The 20,779-nt window shown below is 41.4% G+C and overlaps 1 protein-coding gene across 1 annotated transcript in view; it reads left to right on the top strand.

The window, feature by feature from the left end:
- Positions 1–2,448: 2,448 nt before the first annotated feature.
- Positions 2,449–20,779, top strand: part of LOC124701101 (callose synthase 9-like) — a 29,583-nt gene continuing 11,252 nt past the window's right edge. Inside the window, exons 1-30 of the mRNA XM_047233148.1 lie at positions 2,449–2,647; positions 3,299–3,396; positions 4,252–4,415; positions 4,560–4,683; positions 5,407–5,517; positions 5,602–5,727; positions 5,924–6,013; positions 7,704–7,801; positions 7,886–8,003; positions 8,201–8,326; positions 8,403–8,479; positions 8,559–8,634; positions 9,505–9,621; positions 10,393–10,495; positions 10,606–10,729; positions 12,111–12,288; positions 12,398–12,450; positions 12,538–12,598; positions 12,681–12,762; positions 13,221–13,270; positions 15,228–15,314; positions 15,844–15,929; positions 16,003–16,027; positions 16,920–17,014; positions 17,097–17,178; positions 17,285–17,454; positions 17,551–17,671; positions 18,603–18,700; positions 18,811–18,901; positions 18,994–19,154. Of these exons, the coding sequence (XP_047089104.1) occupies positions 2,449–2,647; positions 3,299–3,396; positions 4,252–4,415; positions 4,560–4,683; positions 5,407–5,517; positions 5,602–5,727; positions 5,924–6,013; positions 7,704–7,801; positions 7,886–8,003; positions 8,201–8,326; positions 8,403–8,479; positions 8,559–8,634; positions 9,505–9,621; positions 10,393–10,495; positions 10,606–10,729; positions 12,111–12,288; positions 12,398–12,450; positions 12,538–12,598; positions 12,681–12,762; positions 13,221–13,270; positions 15,228–15,314; positions 15,844–15,929; positions 16,003–16,027; positions 16,920–17,014; positions 17,097–17,178; positions 17,285–17,454; positions 17,551–17,671; positions 18,603–18,700; positions 18,811–18,901; positions 18,994–19,154 (3,191 nt within the window). The remainder of the gene's footprint in view (positions 2,648–3,298; positions 3,397–4,251; positions 4,416–4,559; positions 4,684–5,406; positions 5,518–5,601; positions 5,728–5,923; positions 6,014–7,703; positions 7,802–7,885; positions 8,004–8,200; positions 8,327–8,402; positions 8,480–8,558; positions 8,635–9,504; positions 9,622–10,392; positions 10,496–10,605; positions 10,730–12,110; positions 12,289–12,397; positions 12,451–12,537; positions 12,599–12,680; positions 12,763–13,220; positions 13,271–15,227; positions 15,315–15,843; positions 15,930–16,002; positions 16,028–16,919; positions 17,015–17,096; positions 17,179–17,284; positions 17,455–17,550; positions 17,672–18,602; positions 18,701–18,810; positions 18,902–18,993; positions 19,155–20,779) is intronic.

The following is a 20,779-nucleotide window of genomic DNA, read 5'->3' as shown; positions in this document are numbered from 1 at the left end:
TGGAAATTCCTGTAACTTTTTAAAGTAATTAGAGCATCTCCAATAGAATTTGTATATTGGATTGCAAAAAGAGGAGAGAGAGGGTATAGCAATCCACACATTTTTTTTTTGCTTTTGTAGCCTTGGTATAATAGCAATCCTAAAACTAGAGAGAGAAACGAATCTACACTAGGACACACATGTTAGTTGGTCATCCATTTCCTCTTTCTTTCCTCCTATCTCTTCATCCCCATGGATACGAGCCTCCCGCGAACATGTCGATGAAACGAGCGGCCATGGGACGGGTCAATAAGTCTGGATCGGCCGGAACCGCCGTCGCCAACCGTCCATCCAACCGAAACCAGGCGGAATCGAACACGTGCGACACATGCTGGAGGATTTGGCGGCGTCGGCATGGAAAGGTCACATGGTGGCCTCCTCGGCTTGCCACTGGGGCCGGAGGGCGTGCGGGGACAGGCGGAGAACGTGCGCGGGCGGCAAACAAGGTGCAGGGTCTACGGACCTGCGTGGGAGGTCGGGCGTGCCCTCCATGGCCATTGCGGTGGCAAGAGACGACGACGACGACGAGGTCACGAGTCAACGTCGGTGCGAAAGGGTCGCAGGCAGAATAGTCCCTTGCAGGTGGTTGGTCCTCTGCCACGTAGGTTTTGGAAATATAGCAAGTGGCTCTAGACTTTGTATATACACAAAGTGGAGGCGGAGGGGGGCCACTTATACAAATGATGTTGAAGCAACGTTTTTAAAGCAAATTACCATATTTGCAGTTTTTATCAATCCAAGCCAATTATACAAAGGCTGATGGAGATGCTCTCAATAAAGCTTCCGTCGTTTCAAAATAAAAAAAGTAAGTGAAGGAACTGGTGCTAGGATTTCGACCGATCAAACCGAGTAGAGGGAGAGTTTCATCACTTTATCATCATCGCTAGAATAAATGCCGAAGAACCGACCGTTTCGTCCTGCCGCTCTCGCGAGCGCAAGGCGAAACCCTAGCTTCCCCAACCTCTAGCCCCTCCTTCCCCTGTCCTTCCCTCGCCGCCGCCAGAGGGCGTCGCCGGGCAAAGCCCCGGGGCGCCGACGGCGGCGGGGCATCTCTCTCCCCCACGTGGATGTGGTGCCGCGGGCTGGCGCGGTCGGCGGGGGGCGCCGTGCTCGACGTCTGGCCCGACCACGACGTGGTGGCCCGACCACGGCGTGGTGAAGACGTAGCTCCGGCGGGGTGACGCCGCGACTAGTGGTTGGCTGGCGCGGCCGTGCGACGGCGTGCCCGTGGCCATGGGTGGCGGCGGCGGGCCCAGATCTGGGCCAGGGGGCCTAGGTCTGGGCCTCATCTGGACTGTCTCAGGTGAGCGGCCCCGATGCGTCTGGTCGACGAGCGGCGAGGGCGCTGGTTCATCTTCTCCCGATGTCCTGCGGTGGGCATCGTGGTGGGTGCCTCGGTCCGGCGTCCTCGACTCCTCGGGATGTGAGGCGGCGGCGGGCGGCGTCTGCGCCGTGGATCTACGGTTCACGTCGGTTTCTGAGGTAGTAGCTGCTGTCCTTGGCTCCTGCTCACCTTTTCCCCACATCCTAGGCGAAAGTCCAAAATCTCGTTGATTGGGCGGCGGCGACGCGCTGCTGCGCCGTGACCTTCTTGGAGGCGCTGCCTGGGGAGGTTTGGGTAGGGTGGGCTCCTGCTCACCTGTTCCCTACTTTCCGGACGAAAGTCTAAAATCTCGCTGATTGGGCGGCGGTGACGCGATGCTGCGCCGTGACCTTCTTGGAGGCGCCGCCATACTAGTTATTAGACTAGTCCACAAGATGATGCCAGTGGCCATACCTCAGTCAGACCGCACAACCATTTTTCCCAAAAAAGAAAAGACCGCATAACCTTTTCCGCGTCGAGACATTGCTTAATGCTCCGGCATTCCATCTGGAACGCACACAAGCGAATGGCCCACTAGCCAGCCTCACACGTGCCTCCTTTTTCGGGCACACAGATATTTCCCGTCGAGTAAAAAAGTCCTTTTCCGCGTCATCAAGACTTTGCTTAACGCACAGGCCACTTCAACCAAATGGCCCACTTGCCAGCCACACGGACACGTCTCCTCCTTCCGGCGCGGCACGCGCACGCGCCGGTCCACCCGGAAGTGGCCGTCCTGCGACTTCCGTCCCAGTCGCGACGCGCAATCCCGGGGTAGATCGCATCCAGGGTCGTAAACAAAAAATCTCGCCAAAAAAGCCGACGAGGTTTTGAGATTTTGAGATTTCCGTCCTGCTCCTGCTCGCCCCCTCCATTCCCTTCCCCCGCTCCAGCTCGAGCGCGCGCGCGCAGCGGCGGCCGAGCCGAAACCCTAGCTGCTCCCAGCGCGCGCGGCCGCCGATCGCAGTGCGAGCAGGGGCGTGGCATGCGGGCCGGGCTCTGAGCGCTGGTGCGGATCTGAGAGGCGCGCGCCTCCGCCGCCGAGTAAGATGGCGAGGGCGGAGGCCAACTGGGAGCGCCTGGTGCGGGCGGCGCTCCGCGGGGAGCGGATGGGGGGCGGCTACGGGGTCCCCGCCAGCGGCATCGCCGGGAACGTGCCCACCTCGCTCGGCAACAACACCCACATCGACGAGGTGCTCCGCGCCGCCGACGAGATCCAGGACGAGGACCCCACCGTAGCCAGAATCCGTAAGCCTAGCCTCGCTACCCTTTTTGCTCAGCTTGGCTCCGCCCTCCGGGGGTAATCACCGGCTCTGTTACTAGTGCTGCTTCCATGTGCTTCCTCAGGAGGAGCTAGTACACGACTTGATTCTGATTTTCGGCTAGCTACTGGTTGCATTGTGTGGTTCGGTACTAGTTATAATTCGCCTGCCTAAATATTCTCATTCCTTGCTACCGCGCAAGTGACTCTGCTACATTAGGTCATGATTTCTGTGTGTTGATACTTCTCGCTCTGGCCCGCTGGTGCTGCACCACACCACACGGCAACTCGTAGGTCATAGCACTAACCTCCTCTGTCAGACAAACTAGTAATTCCATGCACACCACCGTAAGTACAGCCACGGTGCTGAACTGCGATGCTCACATCATTTTGCACATTCCTGCTGGCAACGTTCCAGTTTAACCGCAGTTCTGCTCAGTTTGCCATTTATATTATGCTTCAGCTGTTTTGCATCATCGACACACATTTTGGACCCAACAGATGCTAGTAGAATATTGTGCTCCGGGAAAAGCAGACACAGGAGACTATATGATTCGGACCATGTTTCGCAATTAAGTTCAACTTTTACATGCAATTTCGTTTTGTCTTGTAATATCTCTCTCTACTTCCATGAGCAGTGTGTGAGCATGCATATGCGCTAGCCCAAAATCTGGATCCCAATAGCGAAGGGAGAGGCGTCCTGCAGTTCAAAACCGGTTTAATGTCAGTAATCAGGGTATGTCTCTTATGCTTATTGTTTTTATTTCATATACTATGTCCACAAGTACACGGTAACAATGTATTCCCCGTTTTTTCATGTTGTCAGTCGTTAAGGCAACACTTTGACTCTTCGTTCCTGTGAAGTTATGCTGTTTGAAGTAAAACTAATTATGCATTAGGATAGTATGTTTTATGCTAGGTCTAGTATTATCAATGTAGCGCTGTGGATGTTAGTATTCTTTGTTCTACATCAATGGTCAAACCTGATAATGTTTGTATAGCACATATTCTAAACGACCTGCATCTTGACACGGAGGTAGTGTAGTAAGCAAACCAGCACTCCACATATACAAAATATGAATCCTTGGGTGCAACTAACATTTTCTTCTATATGAAGACAAGTTAAGAGATGTGGGGGTAGGCTAAACCTGCCCAGAGCCCAAAATCACATCTAAGCCATATACTCCCTTCTCTCATGCCCAGATAGTACCAGGGCACCACGTGGAACTGCCTTTGCCACCTCAGTACCCACCACTCTTCATCTCTTGTTTTTGTGGCAGATATATAACGTGTGAACTATTATTATGGCATGAACACTCAGATGCACATGTATAAGAGCAGCCATTAGTCAAGGCTGCAATTTCTGTGACACTTCTAAAATGACACCTCCTACTTATGCTATTTGCTGATCAGAGCTTTAACATCTCACGGCTTCCTCGAACATGTGGCAGTGTTTTTGAATGTCAGTCTCACTCACAAGTCATGCCACACACCACGTCTCTTGAACCATGATTTGTTGTGTCATACTAGATTTTTGTTTTGTTTGGGAAGTTAATTATCTTCTTTTAACATGTCTTTCTCAAAATTTCAGCAAAAACTAGCAAAGAGGGAAGGCGGTGCTATAGACCGGAGTCAGGATATTGCTAAACTGCAAGAGTTTTATAAGCTATACAGAGAAAAGCATAAAGTTGATGAGTTGTGTGAAGATGAAATGAAGCTTAGGGAATCTGCTGTGTTTAGTGGTAACCTTGGAGAGTATGTATATTCCCTCCGAAGACCTTGCTCAAAAGTTCCAATTATTTTCTCTTTTTGAGACATGCTGTTTTTAAGCATACTTTTAAATCGATTTCTAGCATTGTGGTGTCTACTATCCGTTAACTACTGCTGTTATTTGAGCAGGCTGGAACGCAAAACTCTGAAGCGCAAAAAAGTACTTGCAACTCTCAAGGTCTTGTGGTCAGTAATAGAGGATATAACAAGGGAAATTTCCCCTGAGGATGCAGATAAATTGATTTCTCCTGAGGTATGGTCTTACCTTTGATAATATAGTTGCTCATTGTTGATTCTGCTTCTGCTTTATTTCAGTTTCAAATGTTTAGAAATCAGAGAAGATAATAATACAGTTTCTTCTACTGTTACGTAGTTGAGTGCTTTGTTATGAATAGGTTTTGGCTACTGGCCACCAGGGAGATACTGAAAATATTCTCATGTTTTCTAGAACTACAAGAGTCACCTACTGTTGTCCGTTCAGATGTTCTGTTACTAGCGGTGGTGGATTAGTAAATAAATATTCAGCGACCATATATCTGGTAGATATAATGTCAAACATGTGAAATTAACAAGCGAAAAGCTTAGCTGCCATATTATAGCCATTCCACTGAGTTTTAACATATAGAATAAATAGAAAACACAAGAATGAGTTCCCACAATCTTAAACAATGGTCTCAAGAACTTGAAATTTAACCTCAAATGCTACAGAATGTATAAGGTGCTATGCAAAAAATCTCAATTGTTTAGCAAGGTTCTTTACTTCATCATTATGCTAACTGTAAACTGAACTGTGCTGGAGACAAAGAGCAACATTGGGTTATTTGCACATAAAGTTCTAACGTTTAGCTGAATGTAAGTATGATGTGATTACTATGAGCCTGCGTCTGTTCAGTTTCCCACCTTCTAAATATGTACTTGCTATACATCAAACATTTCCCTATTGTTTGTAAATATTAATGCACTCTGTTCTACTCAGATGAAAAAAGTCATGCAAAAGGATGCGGCAAGGACAGAGGATGTTGTAGCTTATAATATTATTCCTCTAGATGCCGTGTCTACAACTAATGCAATTGTCACTTTTCCAGAGGTATCTTTCAGGGTCTGACTTTTTTTATGTTCATTATTTCGACCGGGCAGTGGCTGTATTCCTGTAGCATTGTTTCAATTTCAGGTGAGGGCAGCGATATCAGCTTTGCAGTACCATAGGGATCTGCCGAGGCTCCCTGGTAACATTTCAGTTCCTGATGCTAGGAATTCAGATATGCTGGACCTTTTGCACTGTGTGTTTGGTTTTCAGGTTAGCATATGGCTCACCTGATGCGTTAATCTATGTTGCTTAAATTTTCGGTGAAAATTACTTGTGTAATTATGGTCTCAAACTTATCACACCTTTGAACTTATCTTGGCGTTCTCGGTAAATTCTAGAATGCTAGTGTTATGGAATGTTGATGGTTTCACTGAAATATGCGAGAAACCCTATCTTGTGGTTGCAGAAAGGCAACGTGAGCAATCAACGGGAGCACATTGTTCACCTGTTGGCAAATGAGCAGTCTCGGTTGGGCAAACTATCAGGGAACGAACCGGTATGTGTTTTCACTGTATCTGTTAGCCATGAGTTTTCTTTCCTTATCATTTTTTGTCTGATTGATGTCCTATTAAATAATATTGAAATGCAAGCTCAACAGAGAAAATTGTTGTAGCAACTATCACCCTTAACAACCTTTTAGGGATCTTAACGCATTACTGATACTCCTTTTCCTTCTGTAACATAGTTTTACTTAGCCAACCAATGCTTTTATTTTGCTCCATCTATTGTGACTAACCAACCTAGCTCACTTCTGTGGTAGCGACAAATACACATGTTTCCTTCTTTCCTCATCACACTTTGCTCAGTTGATATATCATTCAATTGTTTGTGTATTGCAGTACATTTACTGAAGTTTTTGACTTTCTCTTTAGCATTTTTGTCTTCGTGACCAAGAAAAGACATTTTCTGAGTGCTTTTAGAATGCATGAAACACTTACTGATCTGGAAGAGAACAACTTCAAAGACTTCTGCCAGTTGGATTAATTCACTTCTTTACTAAGTCAGACTAAAAAAATTGAATGCTCTCTTGACCAAGAAAGGACATTTTCTTCTTTCGGTTTCGGACGCTGGAGAGTTTGTTTTAAAAGTGATCTGATGCTATGCCAATTCAAAGTGAAAGAATCTGTGGTTCAACCACTCATTGACTGGTTGCTTGATATCTTTCTATAAATTTATGTCTTATTTTTTCCATTTGTTCCCTCCTTGATGTAATCCTCTCTTGCTGAACTTTGTACAGTGTGCCCCACTTTTAATTTATAATATTACATAAAGGTGTAAAAAAAAGGGCTACCTGAGAAAACTCTCGTCTAAACTAGGTAGATACTTGGAAACTAACCCCAAACCCGTAGACGGTAACTGACCAAACAAGCTCGAGTGCGCCCTCCTCTCTTCAAAAGAAGCACTGTGCCCAGCTCAGTATCTACAATGTTTCTGTTATTGTTCTGCTGTATGCTGGTTGCGTGATGCATGTGCTTACTGATTGAAGGACTCAGAGCTATCATTCGTGCAGAATTTTCTTTATTATTGCAAAATCTGATTAGTGCTCCTGCAACCTGTGGAAAGGGAGAACAACTAGCTACCATATACTTCTTTACTACTCAAAAGTTTTAAATTTGTAATTTGGTGCATGCGCTGGTTTTCAGCTGTTCATATGATATTTTGATACTAGTTTCAGGTTTTGAGTTTTAATTGTGATGATACTACACTAACCTTTCATGCAAAAATAATACGATCGAGATTATTGATCTTTAGATCATCGTGGGAAAATACTGCCAGGAAGATGTGGTACAGACGCACAGTAGTGACGTAGGGGGCCAGAGAAGAGACTAGATTAGATTAACTCTTAATTGTAGATTGACTAATGGATTCGTGTGGTTCCTCTCTTCATATAGAGACGGGAGTCACTAAAAAGTAAAATTTAAGACCTACTAATGGGATCTTATCCCTTCTTCATATTTGTAGGGCCTGCTGATGATATTGAAAACGGCCAAGGAACTTTCTATGCTTTAGTTAATTAATACTATATGACTTGACATTAAATTCACAGTGTATCCTTTTATTTTATCAATATGATAAAACAGATAAATGTGATTTTTTTATCCAGCTGGCTCAAAACATTCATTACCATGTTGATTAAAGTTATTATGCATGTCTCTGTTCTTAACATTGTTTTCATTTGTTGCTAGAAAATTGACGAGGGTGCAGTACACGTCGTGTTCTCCAAGTCTCTAGATAACTACATGAAATGGTGCAGCTATTTGCCACTACGTCCTGTCTGGAATAAGTACGATTTGCTATATTCTGCACTAGTGTTTTCCTTTCCTTATTGTTGGCTTATTTGTTACTGAGAGGTTTTTTTTTGCCTTAGCGCTGAATCGTTGACCAAAGAGAAAAAGTTGCTATATGTGTGTTTATACTACCTGATCTGGGGAGAGGCTGGCAACATACGATTTCTTCCAGAATGCTTATGCTACATTTTTCATCATGTAAGCTTGTAGAGGAATTCTACCCAAGTTCACCGCACTCATTTCGGTGCATGGTCGTGCCTTCATTTCACCATTTTCTTGCATGAATATTATGAACATACTCTGTACATGTAGTTTGTTAGTGTCTCTTGTAAGTGATGCCAATTGCCAAATGTAATATTTGTTGTTGAAATTCATGTTCTGTTTTGTTTTTGTAGCTGGCAAGGGAACTAGAGGAAACTATGCGGAAACAGATTGCAGAGCCAGCTGAAAGTTGTATTTCTAACGATGGTGTATCATTTCTTGACCAAGTCATTTCCCCTCTATATGAAATCATTGCAGCTGTAAGTGGGGCTGCTGGATTATCTTGTCTAACTTGCTAGGTCCTGGATGGTTGACTGAATGGTGGTTTTGCTGCAGGAAGCAGCCAACAATAACAATGGGCGGGCAGCACATTCTGCATGGAGAAACTACGATGATTTCAACGAGTTTTTCTGGTAGGTGGATTAACTGAGCTCTCTGATTTTGTTCTCCGGTTGCCCTTTTTTTTTATATACTGTTGCTTCTCCTTTTCAGGTCTTTGAAATGTTTTCAGTTGGGTTGGCCATGGAAACTGAGCAGTCCATTTTTCTCGAAGCCTACTAGGAAGGAGGTTTGTTTTTATTAATTGTATTCTTGACTGTATGTATCTTGCAGTAGATGGAACGAAATGAATATGTGCATATGTTATGGGTTCCTTACCTTTTTCCGTTTGAAGGGTTTGTTAGTATGATCTGCGCCTCTTGACTGTCAGGAGCAAGGATACTGTTTATCTTCCTTCCTGACTTGGTTGCTCTATTTTCTGCACGTTTAAGCACTGCCACTCATGAAGGGCTTCTAGAGTTTATCACAGACTAGGGCATTGAGAAATCTCTTCTTGCCAGCTCTTCACTGTGCTTGGCATGGGCAGTCGAGGACAGTCATGGTGGCTGCTCTGGTGCTGTTGCTCCTTCGCTATTCTCAGCGATGGCAGCTCTCACTTTGCACAATGCGGTTCAGTGTCAAGCAGAACAGTTAAAAATCGAAAATCTTCTGTTGTGGTGTGCTTGATGAGGAGTGCTCTCTTTTATTCACTCGCATGCCGTTGATTCGGAGACGAGTTGAGTAGCCGTGATTGTGTGCAATGAATAGGGATTTGGACTTATCATTGTTCGGCTTTGAAATATATTCCCATTTCATGTTCTAGATGTGCCATAGCATACTGTAGGAATTATCAATGTAAACCCTAAACTTGCCAAACAACTTTTCAAGCTACACAACAAACACTTACGGTCATATGAACCAAGAAGGCGAAAAGCAGACAAATTGGATTACCTGGGCTTTGCCTAAGCATGCCCTGATATTGGAATCTACGAATTTAGTTCCTAAATGTTTTTGGCTTTTTATCATAGTCCAGTTACACACCATGTATGATGAATAGTTTGGTATTAATGTGAATGGTTCTTTACTTTTCATAAACAAGTGTCACATGTTTCTTTTACAGGGTTTGCTCCATCGGCCGCATCATTATGGAAAGACATCTTTTGTGGAACACAGAACTTTTCTCCATCTTTACCACAGCTTTCACCGCCTTTGGATGTTCCTAATTATGATGTTTCAGGTAAATTTAAAATTTTACAATGGCTGCAGTATCCTGCTTTAGGTGCAGCATAAATGCCCACCTTTTTTTATTTTACTTTTGTGTTCTGATATCTTAGATTTGTTCTATTCATTTGCTAAGAGGTGCTAGAAGCAAAACATTGAATTTTCTAATTAAAGGCCTGTGTCTCGGGGATTTGTATTTTGAGGATTATTATAAGGGATAGTCCTGATATAATGTGAATCAGAAGTATACAACCTTTCTTTGTTGCGGTTAGTTGAATATTTTAATTTACCAAAAAAGTTCACATGCTGTTTCTAGAAAACTTCTATCTTTTCTCAATGCTTGTCTGTTCTTGGCATATATAATTGGATCATTAATATCTATAATAATATGTTGGCTAATAATTTAAAGGTGACGTGGCTTAATGAGGATGTTGTGCATCAGAAGTCAGTTCTAGAGCGAAGAATGATTTAGCAATATGGATATTTTGCAGAATCTTACTTTCTAATGGTAGCACAATAATATTTGATGAATTCTCTTCATATGCTACATTGACATGAACACTGGCATTATGATACCATGTTATCAACCTGTATTTTTCAGGTGCGGATTTATCCATATACAAGTTTAGGAATTTAAATAATACCCTGGTGCTCAGTAGGAGAGATGCAGAACTTTTTTTTTGTCTTGCTCTTGTTTTTCATGGTATTTCCTTGAGGATCATTTTATGTTTTCTATTGTCATTATAACGTTTTTATTGTGCCCGTGGTTCTATTTATGTGCATGCAGGGACTTACTATCATTGCTTTCAACAAAGGTAGTTTTAAGACAAAGACTGTATTGGAACTTCTTAGCTTGGGCCCAACTTATGTCGTAATGAAATTCATTGAGAGTTAGTACAAAAAAACCTTTTCTTTGTAATCATTAGCGTGATTGTTCGCATACTATCCCTTGTGGCTGATTAATTGCTTCTGTTGTTTTTGTTTTTCTTTGTTGAGGAAGGTGTATTGGACATTCTGATGATGTATGGTGCATATTCAACATCTCGTCGATCTGCCATTACTAGAGTGATCTGGCGATTCTGTTGGTTTACCATGGCTTCATTGGTCATCTGTTACCTATATATGTAAGTTTTGATGCCTACACATAGTAATAATAGAGAACTGTGTTATTTGTTTAATCGCCCAATGATAAATTTAGGATCCTGTTATCTAGCGACTTCATCAAATATGTTGAAACTGAAAGGTTTTATTGTTACCACAATTGTCCTTATAGATAGCTCAGATGAGTACTGGAATTCATGGAACATTTCAATCCTGACACTCAATTAGTTATTGGTTGGCCCTTGACTGTTGGAGAAGAGATTATATGACCAGTCAAACTTTGGTTTGTGCCCTTGATGTAACAATGTTCTGTTGAAATATGACCAGTTCTCAAGCCCTGAGCAACAACCGCTTCTATTGTATAAACGCCTAAAATTTGGCTTGTAAGGGCTTCTTCGATCCAAAGAAATTCTGCAGCGATTTTAGAGCGTTTTTATTCCTTACTTCCCTTCCCTATAGAGTCTGTTTGTTTTGTACAATTGAAAACCATAGAAATATTTTCCTTTGGACTACTTTGAGTTCGATTTCAGTGGAATATTCCAGGGAATCCAACCTAGTGGAATTTTTTCTTTGTTTCTATGCCAACTAAGGAAAACATCCAATTCTTGAAGGAAGTTCCTGCGTTTTTTTCCTTTTGTGCAATCAAATCACTTCAGTTTCACATTCCTGGGTTTTCATCGTCTAGGATTCAACATGCTATGGCATACAATTCCTACGAGTTTTCTATTCCTGTGTTTTTGTAATCCTGCTAGTCAAACAGGTCTAACCAACTCTCCAGCCAGAGGAATCGTGGTTCTCTATTAATCACGTGGGATATCTAAAATCTAAGTTGTTTAGAGTACAAGGATAAGGTGATTGTATATAGATAACAATATAAATATGATGTTGGCACCTAATTGGAATGTTTGGTCTAGCTTTACTTGGCTTATATGTCCTTTGATGCTTGTCATCCTGTAAGCTGCCCTCTAATACTTTCCCTTTGGTGGTGTTGGTTAAGTGTAACATCATAGTAAGTAGAATAAGATAGGTAGAACAAGGCATTACATGATTGCTTGAAAAAGCTAATAGGTGTTGGCTCATGAACATGTCTCTGGCTCCAGGATGAATGTACTAAACTGATATGTGGACCAGAACCTCAGTTTGGTTTTGTAGGTGAAATATATTGCATTGGCATCCGAGCTTTCTTGTGAGATTTATTTTGACAACTCTACTTTTGAAGGAGTTGCTTCCATACTTCATTGTCTTTGCATTCATGAGCACAATCTTCACCAAAGCTTTGTGCCCAAGAATATTAATATGTTTCTTTAGTTGGTAACAATATTTTGTCGAAGTACGTATCCGAGATGTTCCTCTTGGCGTTTACACCATTTCGGTACAAGTTATAATAGTTTGATCATTTCTCAGCAAGGCACTTCAAGATGGAGCGCAGTCTGCACCTTTCAAGATATATGTTGTTGTAATCAGTGCATATGCGGGTTTCAAGATAATCGTCAGCCTTCTCATGAGTGTTCCTTGTTGCCGTGGTGTTACCAATGCTTGCTACAGCTGGTCTTTTATACGCCTTATTCAGTGGATGCATCAGGTCTTGCCCTTCTGCGCTTTTTGACTTCCTAAAAGCTGCCTTTCTGTAGAAATATTTGTGATGCAATATATTCTGCTAACGGTGTCTGACATTTTTTTTTATGTTGAAGGAGCACAATTACGTTGGAAGAGGCATGCATGAAAGGCCTCTAGACTATATCCAGTAAATCTGATCTAACTTTGAAACGTAGTTCCTTGATTCTGCTGGCATATTGGAAGCACACATCACTAACTTGGTTTTACTGTGCAGATATGTGGCTTTCTGGCTTGTTATTCTTGCAGCAAAATTTTCATTTACCTATTTTCTCCAGGAAAGTTTAGTTCATGTGTTTTCCCTTTGTTCTCCCACTCACATGCATCAATTAGTCTTTCAAAGTTGCTTTTGTTATGCAGATTAAACCTCTTGTAGAACCAACACAACTGATCATCAGTTTCAGAGACTTGCAGTATCAATGGCATGACTTTTTCTCAAAGAGTACGTATACCCTTTTTTCCATCATTGTGCTTTCCTTTTAAGTACCTATTGATTCTTATAGTTCACTTCTGTATTTCTATGAGCACTGCAACTGTGTCATAAAACAAGAAGTGTCACAAGAGAACTAAGCTGAGTCGTTTGGTAGAAGCTGCTGCAAACAGCTTCTTAGCCCCTGTTATGTATAGTTAGAAATATTTGTTCTTGAGAAGTGTATATCTTCTAATTAAGTTTAAATCTTTTTCTTTAATCTTTATGCTGCAATCCAGTACCTTGTTTTGGAGTAAAGCTTGAAATTGGCCTCTAATTTGTTCCATTGATATCCCTTAATCCCAGTGAGATGCGCTAAGATCTGTTCTTCGATGCACAGAACTTGTATACAGTACAATTTTTAATATTATGAAAGTGAGATTGTAGGCTGTGCTATTAATTTTTAATGTTGGTTGTTGGGATGCTTGCAGATAACCATAATGCCTTCACAATTCTTTCTTTATGGGCTCCAGTGGTCTCAGTAAGTTGCATCCCCTCTCCCACTCATTGAGCTTTCTGGTATGGTTTATAATCAGCGGCACCACATAATCATTATCAACGTTTATCTAAAAAATGCAGCGTCATAAGGTTTCTTTAGAAGTATAATTGACTACCTTTCCAGTGTGATTTTGGGGGGCTTATTAACACCGAGAAATAAACAGACCCTGTCCAAGATCTGAGCCTTGAGCATAATGAGCTCAATAGTTTGGTAGAAATACGTGGATACAGCTTTTTCAGTGAGATAATACACGGATACACCTTTTTAGTTAGATAATACATGAATAAACTATGTCCTTAATATCCAGCAAGAGAATATTTGTATTACTTACGTAGCTTCTATGGAAGACAGATGAGTATGTAGATGATAAGTAACAGACGTGCATAAGATAAAGCATTGGAATTTGGAACCCCAAAGAGCGCTAACTTGTCAGTTTGTTAACCCACACGGACAGATTGGGTACATCATGCCCATAGCTTGTGCTTCCAATGCTTATGATCCTTGTCTACAGTGCATGTCATAATGAATTTTGATTTGCATGCTGTAGACTGAGAATTCTCCAGGTGAATAGATGAATTTCCTCATACAATAACCAACTGATGAGTTGTGTAAACATAATGTCAGAACCTGAACGGAATATGCTTTATCCTGGCCATATTAAGCTGATAAAATGAGCACATGTTACTTCGGCCTATTGTTTGTCGCAGTACTTATCTTATGTTGTAATTTTGACATGCTGGTTATTAGTTCACTGGGAGATTACAGACTGTAAATTTGATTTTTGTGGTGAATTTTTATCTTGCTGAATTACCATGCAATTTTGATAATTGAGATCAGATTCCTGGTAGACTAAGGGCGTGTTCGGGAATCCTCTGGCTTCCTGAAACTCCGTCGATCTAGCTTCTCAACCCGATGCCAGCTTCTTGACGGGAGCAGGAAACGTTTGGCCAGCTCCTTCATTTCGACTGGGCTAGAAGCACATCGTTGTTGGGCTGGCCTGCTAGTTTGGGCCCATTTCGTTATGCGATTTGAGTCAACGGGAGCAACTCTGTCTTGGTCGTCTTCTTCCCAGTCGATTCCCCTCACGGTCTCACCAATTCCTCCCCATCGATTCCTCTCATGGCCTCATTCTGGAGGCATCCACCACCCTCCGCCGACCAAGAAACGTTGCGGTTTGGTCCTGTTCATAGTCTCCCGAGGCAGCACACACGGAGGAGCGGAGCCCCACGGGATTGAGGTTGGACGGAGGAGCTGAGATGCAGACGTGGGAGGTGGCCTGAGCTTCTCTCGAGGCCAAAACTGGGGGCGGCGGCGAGGAGGAAGACGGGGGCGGAGTCGCATGGCTCGTGGGCTCGCGGCGGCGGCCGGAACTGGGTGCGTGAGGCGTTGGGCGGCGTCCGAAGCGAGTGCTCCAGCGGCGGTGGGGATTAGGGGCGAATAGAGCCAGGGGAAGATACGCGAAACGTTATTTCCAACTTGGCGGTGGCAGTCCTCGGTAATTTATCGCTGCTCCGTGCTTTGCCGCTCCGCGAATTTGCAGAATAGGTGCTCCGCGATTTGTACATAATTTTCACTCAGCTTCTCGAATCTAGCTCCGTGGAGTTTAGGTGTTCGGTGCTGCTCCGTGGCGGATTTTCGAGAAGCTAGGAGCTGGGGAGTTGCCGAACACGCCCTAAGGCTGTGTTTGGCACTGCGGTGGATTATCCTAACCCCGCTCGTCCGACCCGCTTTTGCCTACCTCTGTGGTTATTTTTCTACAGCGGATTATATAATAACAAGCACAGTTCAGCCCGCAAACTGAGCCCAAACGTGCCTATGCTTATTTCATCAGCTTGCTGCTGCTCTTGTTTCTTTTGGGCTTATTGTTTCTGTAGGCAGCTGCTTCATATGTGCATTAACAGTTTAACACATATTTATAAGAAGAATATATTTTTTGCAGATTTATCTTTTGGACATCCATGTATTTTACACCATCATGTCTGCTATTGTCGGATTCCTTCTTGGTGCACGTGAACGACTGGGAGAGGTTAGTTCTTAAACTGTAGCTTTGTGATATTGTCATGCGATTGTTTTCCTCTAAGTTGCTTCTTGCGGATCAGTTGGTAAGTAAACAGAAGGAATGTGTGGGTGTGGGAATACTACCACCCCAAACGTTAATATAGAAGATGAGGGTGGTTTGGCTATCCTACCAACTGTTGTGCTGGCCAACTGAGCTCGGGATGTCAGGAGGCTTCTCATTAGTCATTACTGTGTAGTTAGTTAATGTAAGGCGCACTTGTTTATGTACACCCTCATAAGTAGTGTATGTAATACAGTTCACCTATAAACTACCTCTGTTCCTTAATGTAAGACAATTTGGCAAACTAAATTTGTTTGCCAAAACGTTTTATATTATGGAACGGAGGTAGTATATAAGTATATTATACTCCAGTTTGGGTTGGATGTATTAACATTTGGTTGCCCACCAGCACATGGTTCATGCTTTGATTTTTTTTCCCCTAGCTCTCCATCTATTAATGGCTGATGCTTTGAGTATGTTTGGTTTCCTTTTTCAGATTAGGTCTGTTGAAGCAGTTCACCGATTCTTTGAGAAGTTCCCTGAAGCATTCATGGATAAACTTCATGTTCCTGTTCCAAAAAGGTTTTCAATGTTCTTATAGTTATTTTTCACAATTCATTTCAATGCACCTAAACTGGTTTTCATGATCGTACAGGAAACAACTGCTATCATCTGGTCAGGTATGTGTCCTTTTGGTATCAGTACTTTACAGCCTGTTACTTTATAGTTTGGCTTTCTGTAGGCGGAGCCCTGGATGCATGTTGTTTTTTACTGATCTGAAGTTGCTTCATTTAGTACCTTGTAGAGTTTGGAACTTTATTCTGTAAAGAGCTCCGACCGGAAGATATTAAGAAACTTATAAATATATCATGGAAGTATCTTTATAATGAATATGACATTCAGTTTTCTCGTAGCTACTCCAAAATTTTGTGCATGTATGTGGTTGAAGTTACAAAATGTGTCTGCTATGGAATGAAATGATGAAAGCGATACTATTCTTTTGTCAGCTATACTATTGTTTTCTCTTGTTGGCTCCTTCGATAAGCATGACCTTCAGACTTGAATATTGTGGTTCCCCGAAATGAATATATTTTGCAGAACAATCATTTTCAATTAAAAGATGAAATTAAATAGATAGGCAATCCTTCTACTGTCCTCTGAGTCATTACTAAGTCCAAATCCTCCATTTCTGCACATATCTGCTTAGTAGAGCTTGTTGACTATCACCTCCTTTGATGCCCACCTGTAGCGTCATTTGGATATCTGTTGTTATTTTTCTTTTAATTTGGTGTTGTCATGTCTGTTCTAATTTTCTATGTAGCCATGCTTGGTTTCATCATTGTTCTTTGATTCCTGCCTTGCATTTGGAGTCATAATACTTCCTCAATTTATTTGAGCTCCTATTTGCAGCAACAGTTATGCCTTTTTTTTGCAGTCTGTATTGCTATCACTCGCTTAAACAAGTAGTAATACAAGTTCCTTTTGTGCGTAGATTATATATATACCTTTGTTTTCTTTCAGTTCTTTATTGTTACTTTCAATAAGTTGACTTGATAAACACCAATTTACCAGCTTCCAGAGTTAAATAAGTTTGACGCATCTAGATTCGCTCCTTTCTGGAATGAAATTGTGAAGAATTTGCGGGAAGAGGATTACATTAACAACACGTAAGCAGAATTAAAAGCGTGTTATTGATTCGTTGAAGCCATAGCTGGATATAGTGTACCTCATGTTTTGTCCCTTTTGCAGCGAACTGGAGTTACTCTTGATGCCCAAGAATAAAGGTGGTCTTCCAATTGTGCAGTGGCCTCTTTTCTTGCTTGCTAGCAAGGTTAAAAATCAAAATCATGTTTATTTTTAAAAGTATTCCCTTGCATATTTACACATGACACCTCTGTTCTTTGTCTCTTTGGTGATTAATTGCCCTTTCATTGCAGGTTTTCTTGGCGAAAGATATTGCAGTTGATTGCAAAGACTCGCAAGACTCACAAGATGAACTCTGGCTAAGGATTTCAAAGGACGAATACATGCAATATGCTGTCGAGGAGTGCTTTCATACCATTTATCATATCCTGACCTCTATACTAGATAAAGAAGGCCATCTCTGGTATTGTTTTTATAAAATAATATTATTCATGTTCATCTTGCCTCTTTCCACCTTTTATGGTTCAACAGATTTATGATCAAAAACTATAATTATTAGGGTGCAAAGGATTTATGGTGGTATTCGAGAAAGCATTGCAAAGAAGAATATCCAGAGTGATATCCATTTCAGCAAATTGCCTAATGTCATTGCCAAGCTCGTTGCTGTAGCAGGAATACTGGTATATATGTTATAATTTAGTTTGAATATGTCAATACTCTACTATGGTTTATGCGTGCCTTTTCACTTCACGTGCGCATAGGCCACATTTGCTGCTAGATCACCTTACACATGACCTATCTGTACAACATGCTAGAACTCGATTCTCTTTAGAGACCTACCTGTACAATGTGCTAAAACTTGATTCTCTTTAGGAACCTTGTATTTTGTAGCCAGATCCCTATCTATTCAAGCCAGATCCATGGTACTGTAAAAGCTCTCTGGAAATTTTTAGCATTCCCTACACCATTTTGGTCTGCCCCTACTGCTGCCTGCGCTGGATATATTTCCCTTATATATAAAATATGCTGTGCACATTCTTATCAACATGCCTCTTAATAGCATGTCTATTTATCATATCCTGACACATGCAGTAAAGAAAGCTATTAATAATTCATGAACACGTACAGAAAGTAGTTATCTATCACATGGATTATAAACTGGAGTTTGCTTCTGTTTTCGTGTATTCAACTCTTTTTCGGTGCTCTTGCTCTCTAGGACTAGACCTAGAATTTGAGTTTGTTAAGGAGTGTTACATGTCTATACAAGTGGAAGCTGTTGTTGGTTCATCCATACGCATGTCTCATTTTTTTGTCTTGATAAAAGATCTCTAAATAAGAATCACAAACGTACCAATTGAAACGCTCCTATTGTTGTGTTGCTGTTCATCACAAGTTTCACATGGTGAAATCACTACTATTGCCAGGGTTAAGATTAAGTTGAGGTGGATTGTCTGTTTTTGTTCAAGGGATGTGACAGCTTTGGTTAAAATAGTCAAAGACTTTTTCCAGCATGGGATTTCAACATTTTAATCCATATGCTCCTAAAATGTAGTCTGTGTTGTTTGGTATTCAGACTACTGTTTATATGATTGTTAAAATAATGTTTTGCAGAAAGAAGCAGAGTCTGCTGATATGAAGAAGGGGGCAGTTAATGCAATTCAGGACCTATATGAAGTTGTTCATCACGAAGTGCTATCTGTTGATATGAGGTCTGCCATTTTGTTTATAATCTGTTCTGCTTATTCTTATAGCCAGATCTGTATGCCGATGTATCATTTGATTTATTTCATTTCTGATTCCTTGTGCATATGAATGTTAGTGGCAACATTGATGATTGGAGTCAGATAAATAGAGCAAGAGCCGAAGGCCGCCTCTTCAGTAATCTCAAGTGGCCAAATGATCCTGGATTGGTATTGTCTTATGTTCTTGTTGAGTTATATTTTCCTGTTATCTTGCATCTCTCTAACTATTATTTAATCTATCTTGATGTAATGGGATACAGAAGGACCTCATCAAACGATTGCATTCACTTCTGACCATCAAGGAATCAGCTGCGAATGTTCCTAAAAACCTGGAAGCCTGTCGGAGACTTGAGTTCTTCACGAACTCTCTGTTCATGCGAATGCCTCTCGCAAGGCCTGTTTCAGAAATGCTTTCCTTTAGGTGAGGCTTCCTTAGTTATTTTCTGTTTGTTCCATTACTTTTTGAGTTGTTGATATTATTTTACTATCAGTACTGCACCTATATTCCACTTGGTGCATGTTCTAAGTTCTAACCATAGTGATAGCTGCAACTTATTTTTCGCCTTTTAAACTTGAATGTGGTTCATTTTGCTGTGAAAATATTTCCCATAACTTAGTAAGAAACAACTGATTGTCTCTAGAAGCTGGTTAATACCAATTTCCCTTTGATTTACAGCATTTTCTATAGCTTATATTGCCCGTAAGTTGTTTATTTGCAAAAAGATAATGACATCTCGGATGATAAGTATTGCCCAGTTGATGCATATCTTGTGGTGAAATCGAGGAGTCTGACATGTCCCTGCTCCCATAATTAAACATGAACAAGTTGATTTTCACTCACACTGACCAGTACTGTACTTAGTTTGTAGAAACTGAGCACATGCGGTAGTTATCAGTTTCCTTTTGCTCCTGTTATGGGTAGCACTACTATTAATGTGAACATTATCGTGGATTGCAGCAGTAGCTCATCTGACCATAGCTTTGGAAACTCCAATTGAATAAAAATAAGAGTCATGTTATGAGATAAGGCTTTATGTCCGTGCTGTGAGAGTTTGTGGCCTTTTCCCCCACAGCCTCAAGCTCTTTATCTTAAACCTGCTTCTCTACTTAATGACAAGATGTCCAACGTTTTTTTGTTGCATGTAATCTAAAAAAGTAAAAAACCTGCTTCTCTACTTAATGACAAGATGCCCAACGTTTTTTTGTTGCATGTAATCTAAAAAGTAATAAAGAAGATCAAGTTCCTACTATGTAGCTGTTAAACTTGAGGTTAGTTTCTATTTGTTATGGCGTGTCCCATGTATATGCTGGGCTGGCGCATACTATTTGACATTACTCCCTCCAGTCCTATGAAAGCATTGTTATAAGATCAGGGTAGAGTCAAATTTTTGACTATTAATTTATTTTACAAATATTTTGGTTGGATACTTGAAAGTAACACCTGAATATGTCTCAAATAGTACTTTCACTGTATACTTCATCCGTATCAGTTCATGCCTCATGTTGAGGTTCAAGTTCGACTATCATTTGACTAATGAAATGTGTGACATGTGCCATAGAATTTATATTATTGAATTCATATTCAATTTTTCCATAGATTTTTTAAGGCTCATGATTCATATATTATTTAATATCACTTCAGTACGAGTTATAATTCAATGTTTTTGATGGTTTGATTAAGATGTACATGAATATTCACTTAGTATCAGTACTGTAATATAATAATTGCATTATATGTGCTTCTTTACCCAAATTATGCATTGTTATGTTATATTTAGTGAAGCTGTATATCTCTAGTTTTGTTCTCAATATTTTTACACCAATTTCTGCATCTACGTACCCGTTCATAGCAGTCAAAATAATGGACCAAATATTGCCATATCAGCTAATTATCTGTGAAACTGAATTTTGGAATGATACATTGAATGGGTATCGGTAAGCCGTCTAGGCAGCAATATCTGGAGCAGATATACTTATATAAACTAATGTGCTCACACTGTCTACAAGTCTCCACCGAGGTTTCTTTAAAACCTGCTGATGAGTGAT

This window comes from Lolium rigidum, chromosome 3, assembly GCF_022539505.1.
Source record: "Lolium rigidum isolate FL_2022 chromosome 3, APGP_CSIRO_Lrig_0.1, whole genome shotgun sequence".
Lineage (NCBI taxonomy): Eukaryota > Viridiplantae > Streptophyta > Magnoliopsida > Poales > Poaceae > Lolium > Lolium rigidum.
Note: the sequence above shows the minus strand (reverse complement) of the source record. Positions and strands in the feature narration are given on the sequence as shown.